The sequence below is a fragment of the Biomphalaria glabrata genome, chromosome 11 (assembly GCF_947242115.1).
Source record: "Biomphalaria glabrata chromosome 11, xgBioGlab47.1, whole genome shotgun sequence".
NCBI lineage: Eukaryota > Metazoa > Mollusca > Gastropoda > Planorbidae > Biomphalaria > Biomphalaria glabrata.
In genome coordinates this window covers 22,225,774-22,235,132 of record NC_074721.1, presented here as the reverse complement: position 1 = coordinate 22,235,132, position 9,359 = coordinate 22,225,774, and the positions used below count along the sequence as shown (strand labels likewise).

Genomic DNA, 9,359 nt, shown 5'->3' with positions numbered 1-9,359 from the left:
CAGTAGTGGTGGGAGCGGTGGTTGTTGGTGTGGCAGTAGTGGTGGGAGCGGTGGTTGTTGGTGTGGCAGTAGTGGTGGGAGCGGTGGTTGTTGGTGTGGCAGTAGTGGTGGGAGCGGTGGTTGTTGGTGTGGCAGTAGTGGTGGGAGCGGTGGTTGTTGGTGTGGCAGTAGTGGTGGGAGCGGTGGTTGTTGGTGTGGCAGTAGTGGTGGGAGCGGTGGTTGTTGGTGTGGCAGTAGTGGTGGGAGCGGTGGTTGTTGGTGTGGCAGTAGTGGTGGGAGCGGTGGTTGTTGGTGTGGCAGTAGTGGTGGGAGCGGTGGTTGTTGGTGTGGCAGTAGTGGTGGGAGCGGTGGTTGTTGGTGTGGCAGTAGTGGTGGGAGCGGTGGTTGTTGGTGTGGCAGTAGTGGTGGGAGCGGTGGTTGTTGGTGTGGCAGTAGTGGTGGGAGCGGTGGTTGTTGGTGTGGCAGTAGTGGTGGGAGCGGTGGTTGTTGGTGTGGCAGTAGTGGTGGGAGCGGTGGTTGTTGGTGTGGCAGTAGTGGTGGGAGCGGTGGTTGTTGGTGTGGCAGTAGTGGTGGGAGCGGTGGTTGTTGGTGTGGCAGTAGTGGTGGGAGCGGTGGTTGTTGGTGTGGCAGTAGTGGTGGGAGCGGTGGTTGTTGGTGTGGCAGTAGTGGTGGGAGCGGTGGTTGTTGGTGTGGCAGTAGTGGTGGGAGCGGTGGTTGTTGGTGTGGCAGTAGTGGTGGGAGCGGTGGTTGTTGGTGTGGCAGTAGTGGTGGGAGCGGTGGTTGTTGGTGTGGCAGTAGTGGTGGGAGCGGTGGTTGTTGGTGTGGCAGTAGTGGTGGGAGCGGTGGTTGTTGGTGTGGCAGTAGTGGTGGGAGCGGTGGTTGTTGGTGTGGCAGTAGTGGTGGGAGCGGTGGTTGTTGGTGTGGCAGTAGTGGTGGGAGCGGTGGTTGTTGGTGTGGCAGTAGTGGTGGGAGCGGTGGTTGTTGGTGTGGCAGTAGTGGTGGGAGCGGTGGTTGTTGGTGTGGCAGTAGTGGTGGGAGCGGTGGTTGTTGGTGTGGCAGTAGTGGTGGGAGCGGTGGTTGTTGGTGTGGCAGTAGTGGTGGGAGCGGTGGTTGTTGGTGTGGCAGTAGTGGTGGGAGCGGTGGTTGTTGGTGTGGCAGTAGTGGTGGGAGCGGTGGTTGTTGGTGTGGCAGTAGTGGTGGGAGCGGTGGTTGTTGGTGTGGCAGTAGTGGTGGGAGCGGTGGTTGTTGGTGTGGCAGTAGTGGTGGGAGCGGTGGTTGTTGGTGTGGCAGTAGTGGTGGGAGCGGTGGTTGTTGGTGTGGCAGTAGTGGTGGGAGCGGTGGTTGTTGGTGTGGCAGTAGTGGTGGGAGCGGTGGTTGTTGGTGTGGCAGTAGTGGTGGGAGCGGTGGTTGTTGGTGTGGCAGTAGTGGTGGGAGCGGTGGTTGTTGGTGTGGCAGTAGTGGTGGGAGCGGTGGTTGTTGGTGTGGCAGTAGTGGTGGGAGCGGTGGTTGTTGGTGTGGCAGTAGTGGTGGGAGCGGTGGTTGTTGGTGTGGCAGTAGTGGTGGGAGCGGTGGTTGTTGGTGTGGCAGTAGTGGTGGGAGCGGTGGTTGTTGGTGTGGCAGTAGTGGTGGGAGCGGTGGTTGTTGGTGTGGCAGTAGTGGTGGGAGCGGTGGTTGTTGGTGTGGCAGTAGTGGTGGGAGCGGTGGTTGTTGGTGTGGCAGTAGTGGTGGGAGCGGTGGTTGTTGGTGTGGCAGTAGTGGTGGGAGCGGTGGTTGTTGGTGTGGCAGTAGTGGTGGGAGCGGTGGTTGTTGGTGTGGCAGTAGTGGTGGGAGCGGTGGTTGTTGGTGTGGCAGTAGTGGTGGGAGCGGTGGTTGTTGGTGTGGCAGTAGTGGTGGGAGCGGTGGTTGTTGGTGTGGCAGTAGTGGTGGGAGCGGTGGTTGTTGGTGTGGCAGTAGTGGTGGGAGCGGTGGTTGTTGGTGTGGCAGTAGTGGTGGGAGCGGTGGTTGTTGGTGTGGCAGTAGTGGTGGGAGCGGTGGTTGTTGGTGTGGCAGTAGTGGTGGGAGCGGTGGTTGTTGGTGTGGCAGTAGTGGTGGGAGCGGTGGTTGTTGGTGTGGCAGTAGTGGTGGGAGCGGTGGTTGTTGGTGTGGCAGTAGTGGTGGGAGCGGTGGTTGTTGGTGTGGCAGTAGTGGTGGGAGCGGTGGTTGTTGGTGTGGCAGTAGTGGTGGGAGCGGTGGTTGTTGGTGTGGCAGTAGTGGTGGGAGCGGTGGTTGTTGGTGTGGCAGTAGTGGTGGGAGCGGTGGTTGTTGGTGTGGCAGTAGTGGTGGGAGCGGTGGTTGTTGGTGTGGCAGTAGTGGTGGGAGCGGTGGTTGTTGGTGTGGCAGTAGTGGTGGGAGCGGTGGTTGTTGGTGTGGCAGTAGTGGTGGGAGCGGTGGTTGTTGGTGTGGCAGTAGTGGTGGGAGCGGTGGTTGTTGGTGTGGCAGTAGTGGTGGGAGCGGTGGTTGTTGGTGTGGCAGTAGTGGTGGGAGCGGTGGTTGTTGGTGTGGCAGTAGTGGTGGGAGCGGTGGTTGTTGGTGTGGCAGTAGTGGTGGGAGCGGTGGTTGTTGGTGTGGCAGTAGTGGTGGGAGCGGTGGTTGTTGGTGTGGCAGTAGTGGTGGGAGCGGTGGTTGTTGGTGTGGCAGTAGTGGTGGGAGCGGTGGTTGTTGGTGTGGCAGTAGTGGTGGGAGCGGTGGTTGTTGGTGTGGCAGTAGTGGTGGGAGCGGTGGTTGTTGGTGTGGCAGTAGTGGTGGGAGCGGTGGTTGTTGGTGTGGCAGTAGTGGTGGGAGCGGTGGTTGTTGGTGTGGCAGTAGTGGTGGGAGCGGTGGTTGTTGGTGTGGCAGTAGTGGTGGGAGCGGTGGTTGTTGGTGTGGCAGTAGTGGTGGGAGCGGTGGTTGTTGGTGTGGCAGTAGTGGTGGGAGCGGTGGTTGTTGGTGTGGCAGTAGTGGTGGGAGCGGTGGTTGTTGGTGTGGCAGTAGTGGTGGGAGCGGTGGTTGTTGGTGTGGCAGTAGTGGTGGGAGCGGTGGTTGTTGGTGTGGCAGTAGTGGTGGGAGCGGTGGTTGTTGGTGTGGCAGTAGTGGTGGGAGCGGTGGTTGTTGGTGTGGCAGTAGTGGTGGGAGCGGTGGTTGTTGGTGTGGCAGTAGTGGTGGGAGCGGTGGTTGTTGGTGTGGCAGTAGTGGTGGGAGCGGTGGTTGTTGGTGTGGCAGTAGTGGTGGGAGCGGTGGTTGTTGGTGTGGCAGTAGTGGTGGGAGCGGTGGTTGTTGGTGTGGCAGTAGTGGTGGGAGCGGTGGTTGTTGGTGTGGCAGTAGTGGTGGGAGCGGTGGTTGTTGGTGTGGCAGTAGTGGTGGGAGCGGTGGTTGTTGGTGTGGCAGTAGTGGTGGGAGCGGTGGTTGTTGGTGTGGCAGTAGTGGTGGGAGCGGTGGTTGTTGGTGTGGCAGTAGTGGTGGGAGCGGTGGTTGTTGGTGTGGCAGTAGTGGTGGGAGCGGTGGTTGTTGGTGTGGCAGTAGTGGTGGGAGCGGTGGTTGTTGGTGTGGCAGTAGTGGTGGGAGCGGTGGTTGTTGGTGTGGCAGTAGTGGTGGGAGCGGTGGTTGTTGGTGTGGCAGTAGTGGTGGGAGCGGTGGTTGTTGGTGTGGCAGTAGTGGTGGGAGCGGTGGTTGTTGGTGTGGCAGTAGTGGTGGGAGCGGTGGTTGTTGGTGTGGCAGTAGTGGTGGGAGCGGTGGTTGTTGGTGTGGCAGTAGTGGTGGGAGCGGTGGTTGTTGGTGTGGCAGTAGTGGTGGGAGCGGTGGTTGTTGGTGTGGCAGTAGTGGTGGGAGCGGTGGTTGTTGGTGTGGCAGTAGTGGTGGGAGCGGTGGTTGTTGGTGTGGCAGTAGTGGTGGGAGCGGTGGTTGTTGGTGTGGCAGTAGTGGTGGGAGCGGTGGTTGTTGGTGTGGCAGTAGTGGTGGGAGCGGTGGTTGTTGGTGTGGCAGTAGTGGTGGGAGCGGTGGTTGTTGGTGTGGCAGTAGTGGTGGGAGCGGTGGTTGTTGGTGTGGCAGTAGTGGTGGGAGCGGTGGTTGTTGGTGTGGCAGTAGTGGTGGGAGCGGTGGTTGTTGGTGTGGCAGTAGTGGTGGGAGCGGTGGTTGTTGGTGTGGCAGTAGTGGTGGGAGCGGTGGTTGTTGGTGTGGCAGTAGTGGTGGGAGCGGTGGTTGTTGGTGTGGCAGTAGTGGTGGGAGCGGTGGTTGTTGGTGTGGCAGTAGTGGTGGGAGCGGTGGTTGTTGGTGTGGCAGTAGTGGTGGGAGCGGTGGTTGTTGGTGTGGCAGTAGTGGTGGGAGCGGTGGTTGTTGGTGTGGCAGTAGTGGTGGGAGCGGTGGTTGTTGGTGTGGCAGTAGTGGTGGGAGCGGTGGTTGTTGGTGTGGCAGTAGTGGTGGGAGCGGTGGTTGTTGGTGTGGCAGTAGTGGTGGGAGCGGTGGTTGTTGGTGTGGCAGTAGTGGTGGGAGCGGTGGTTGTTGGTGTGGCAGTAGTGGTGGGAGCGGTGGTTGTTGGTGTGGCAGTAGTGGTGGGAGCGGTGGTTGTTGGTGTGGCAGTAGTGGTGGGAGCGGTGGTTGTTGGTGTGGCAGTAGTGGTGGGAGCGGTGGTTGTTGGTGTGGCAGTAGTGGTGGGAGCGGTGGTTGTTGGTGTGGCAGTAGTGGTGGGAGCGGTGGTTGTTGGTGTGGCAGTAGTGGTGGGAGCGGTGGTTGTTGGTGTGGCAGTAGTGGTGGGAGCGGTGGTTGTTGGTGTGGCAGTAGTGGTGGGAGCGGTGGTTGTTGGTGTGGCAGTAGTGGTGGGAGCGGTGGTTGTTGGTGTGGCAGTAGTGGTGGGAGCGGTGGTTGTTGGTGTGGCAGTAGTGGTGGGAGCGGTGGTTGTTGGTGTGGCAGTAGTGGTGGGAGCGGTGGTTGTTGGTGTGGCAGTAGTGGTGGGAGCGGTGGTTGTTGGTGTGGCAGTAGTGGTGGGAGCGGTGGTTGTTGGTGTGGCAGTAGTGGTGGGAGCGGTGGTTGTTGGTGTGGCAGTAGTGGTGGGAGCGGTGGTTGTTGGTGTGGCAGTAGTGGTGGGAGCGGTGGTTGTTGGTGTGGCAGTAGTGGTGGGAGCGGTGGTTGTTGGTGTGGCAGTAGTGGTGGGAGCGGTGGTTGTTGGTGTGGCAGTAGTGGTGGGAGCGGTGGTTGTTGGTGTGGCAGTAGTGGTGGGAGCGGTGGTTGTTGGTGTGGCAGTAGTGGTGGGAGCGGTGGTTGTTGGTGTGGCAGTAGTGGTGGGAGCGGTGGTTGTTGGTGTGGCAGTAGTGGTGGGAGCGGTGGTTGTTGGTGTGGCAGTAGTGGTGGGAGCGGTGGTTGTTGGTGTGGCAGTAGTGGTGGGAGCGGTGGTTGTTGGTGTGGCAGTAGTGGTGGGAGCGGTGGTTGTTGGTGTGGCAGTAGTGGTGGGAGCGTTGGTTGTTGGTGTATTTGTAGTTGTGCGAGTGGTGGTTGTTGGTATGGCAGTAGTTGTTTGAATGATGGTTGTTGATGTTGCTGTAGTTATGTCAGTGGTTGTTGTTGATGAGGCTTTAGTTGTTCGAATAGTTGTTGTTGGTGTTTTCATAGTTGTTGGAGTAGTGGTTGTTTGTGTGACTGTAGTTGTTCTAGTAGTAGTTGTTGGTGAGGCTGTAGTTTTTCGAGTAGTTGTTGTAGGTGTGGCTGTAGTTGTTTGAGTTGTGGTTGTTGGTGTATTTATAGTTGTTCGAGTAGTTGTTGTTGGTGTGGCAGTAGTTGTACGAATGGTGGATGTTTGTGTGGCTGTTGTTGTGCTAGTTTTTGTGGCAGTGATGGTTGTTGATCTGGCTGTAGTTGTTGGAGTTGTGGTTGTTGGTGTAGTTATAGTTGTGCGAGTGGTCGTTTTTGGTGTTGTTGTAGTTGTGCCAGTGATTGTTGTTTTCGTGGCTGTAGTTGTTTGAGTAGTGGTTTTTGGTGTATTTATAGTTGTTCTAGTAGTGGTTGTTGGTGTGGCAGTAGTTTTGCGAGTGCCGATTGTCGGTGTTGCTGTAGTTTTTCGAGTAGTGGTTGTTGGTGTATTTATAGTATTACGAGTAGTGGTTGTTGGTGTATTTATAGTATTACGAGTAGTGGTTGTTGGTGTAGTTTTAGTTGTGCGAGTGGTGGTTGTTGTTTTAGCAGTAGTTGTGCTAATGATTGTTGTGGGTGTGGCAGTAGTTTTGCGAGTGGTTGTTGTTAGCGTTGCAGTGGTAGTGGGATCTGTAGTTGGTTTAGTAATAGTAGTAGGAGTAGTTGTTGAAGTGGCAGTAGTTCTAGTAGTTGTTTCTTTATTGTTCTCTGCTTGTGAAGCACTATTGTCACTTGATACAGGGACAGGTGGTGGGCACATCTGTTCGGCAAAAAAAAACCTGGAACGAGAATATAGTCTCCAGATGAAATGTAGGTACATTCTTTTTTTTTTTTTTTAATTTAGTTTTTTATGGCTTTAGCTTCTAAGTTAATTTTTTCATTTCTCTGGGGGTTTTTTTTTCTGCTTTCATAATGTTTATATTCTTTAGCAGTTAAAAAAATAAAATCTCTTTTTTACCCTTTTTTTTGTATTGTAGTAAATAAATGAAAACAATGTATCATTGATGTAGTGTGATATGTTAATTATTGTAAATAAAATATAATATTTTTAAAATTAAAGTTATAATAATGCAATCAAACAATTATTTTAAATCCATCATAATATTATTTTCATTATCTTTTTAATAGATGAAGTGTAGTTTAACTAATAATACTGAATTGATGCGAATGGAAATAATTTTAGTAATGTTTTTTTAACCCATCTTTTCTAACTGTAGCATGCTCAGTGCGTTAGGGCTCATTACGTGTGTGCATCAGTAGAGTGGAGGCTCTAGACAAGGCTTATCTCCCATTAGCGTAGTACATTTAGAGAAAACAAAATTAATTAACTACGATCATTTGATTAATTTATTATTCCTTCTAGAGAATGAAAAAAAATAATTTTAGAAGCTTATTTTATATATAAATTCGCCAAAACGTTAACACAAAGTGTAGTGTAATGACACAAGATGCGTAGAAGTTGAGGTTAATCGGGTTTTTCCTAAGTGATGTGACGAGTAAGAACAGAGCAGGATTACGAACAAGAAGAGCAACGGACAAGACGCCTTAGAGGACGACGCTAGGCTAGCGACGACAGAGGACTGTGCCGTTTTTATTGTTCATTAAATTGTTGAAGTTATCAGCCAGCGTGATCAAGTATATTATTTATTCATTCTGTTGTTGTGTCTGCTATGGACTCGCATGCACCATTAACATATAGAATCATCAACAAAATAGACCATCAACAGTAGACCCCCCCCCCACACACACACACACACAATTTTTTTTTTAAAGTTTCTTTAGTCCTCCCTACGTTAGGGCCCTCACTTTTTCTCTGATGGAATGGTTCAATGTACTTTAACATATATAGGTTTAAGAAATGAGACTGAATGTAGAATCTACCAGAAAAGTGAACGGACCTATACTTTTTTGTGGAACATGATACTAAGCCAACATAGTTGATCTGTACATTAGGTGTGGCTGTTTAAAAATACAACAACGTATAAACGACATTATAAAACAGATATGACGTCATTCTTGGTCTGTGTCAGGAATAAAAAGTTTGTAAAACTGGATGACTAGAGATAGGAAGATGAAAAAAGAGACAATAACATGAGTCGGTGGTGACTAGCTACAATGTTTCTTACGTATCATGTACAGAAATGTCGCCATTTTCTGACGCCTAAAAGGTATCCCATTTATTAATGTAAGTACTGTGGCCCGCGACACGAGTGTCGGAAATTGAAATGGCCCGCAGGTCGAATTAGGTTGAGCATCAGTGGTTTAAACAAAGTGTATATATTAAATAATTATGCAAATCTTTGTCTGGTAACAAGTTTCTCACGTTTTTATCCCACTCCCACTCTGATCTTCCTGAATGACCTCCAAAACCTCATTTCAGTCAATAAGGCACTTTACACAGATGACCTTTTAATTTGGACTACAAAGAAATATACAGCGCTGACTAGATCTAAATTAAACAAAGCCCTCACAACTATCTCCACGTTTTCAAAATTATGGAAAATGGAAATAAAGACAAGTCAGTTTATTCAATCATTAGCCACAGCAACAAAACAGCAAAAAGAAACTACATCCTAAAAATAGCCAATAAATAAAGAAGAAAATCCAACATATCTTAGTGTAAAACTAGACCAAAGACTGTCTCTAAAACACTTTATGGCAGATTTAAAATAAAAAGCATCACAAAGACTAAACATAATAAAATATCTAGCAGGAACATCCTGGGGAGCCGAAAAGGAAACCTTACGTCAGTTATGCTCTGGATACAACAGATCTGTCATGGATAACTGTCTCTCCATACAAAAAGCCACCAACAATACCTATCAATCATTATTAGACACAATCCAAAACCAAGCCTTGCGTCTAATCAGTGGAGGTATGAGAACAACTCCTAAAGCAGCCTGTAAAATAGACTCCAATATTGAACCACTTAAGTTAAGGCGCAACAGAGCAACATTAGAAGCTATTGAGAGATATAGAAGGTTGGAGGGCGATCATCCAAATAAATTACTAACACAGAGAAATAGGAAAAACAACCAAAAAAAAAAAGAAAAGAATTCTGATCCAACTTGCTAACGAACTAGCCCTAAAACACCATCTACCAAATAACAGAGAAAAAATTACCAGATTCTCAAACATAACTCCTGGACTTAACTACAAACAACCAACCATTAAAACATTTAATAAACAACACTCTAACAAAAGAATTAAATGCACTGGAGCTCAAAGTAGGCACGCTTGAAACAATTTAAAGCTATCCAAAAACAACAATCCATATACACCCCGACGGATCAACCTTCAAAGCCACCATCAATGCTAGTCTTGGTGCCTTTCTGGTCTTAACTAAAAATAAACACTTTAAAATAAGTGCACCCGGTTGCGACTACTGCTCAAACTTCCAAGCCGAAATTGAGGCAATTACCATAGCTTTGCAGACAGTCGAAAACTAATTATATGAAGGGATACAATCACCATCAGATATTGTTGTCTTTACAGACTCCCAATCCACTCTTCAAGCACTTAACAGCAGCACCTCAAAAAGCCCAAGAGAGTTGACAACACTAATAGTGATAATACACCAGATGATGACAAAATTAAACATAACATCACACTACAGTGGATCCCTGAACACATTATTGTCATGGGAAATGAAAGGGCAGATAAGCTATCAAAGGCAGGATCATCTATGCAACAACCAGATAGACCTGTTAACTACCTCACCCTAA

The 9,359-nt window shown here is 50.5% G+C and overlaps 1 protein-coding gene across 1 annotated transcript; it reads right to left on the bottom strand.

Moving 5' to 3' along the window:
- Window positions 1-4,759: 4,759 nt before the first annotated feature.
- LOC106073286 (salivary glue protein Sgs-3-like) lies at window positions 4,760-6,394 on the bottom strand (the record flags this gene model as incomplete). The annotated part of the gene is made up of 2 exons (XM_056045546.1): window positions 5,447-6,394; window positions 4,760-4,822 (listed from the first exon to the last, which is right to left on the bottom strand). Coding segments are annotated over exons 1-2 (1,011 nt in total), but the record flags the coding sequence as incomplete, so codon positions are not given.
- Between the last annotated feature and the right edge of the window lie 2,965 nt (window positions 6,395-9,359).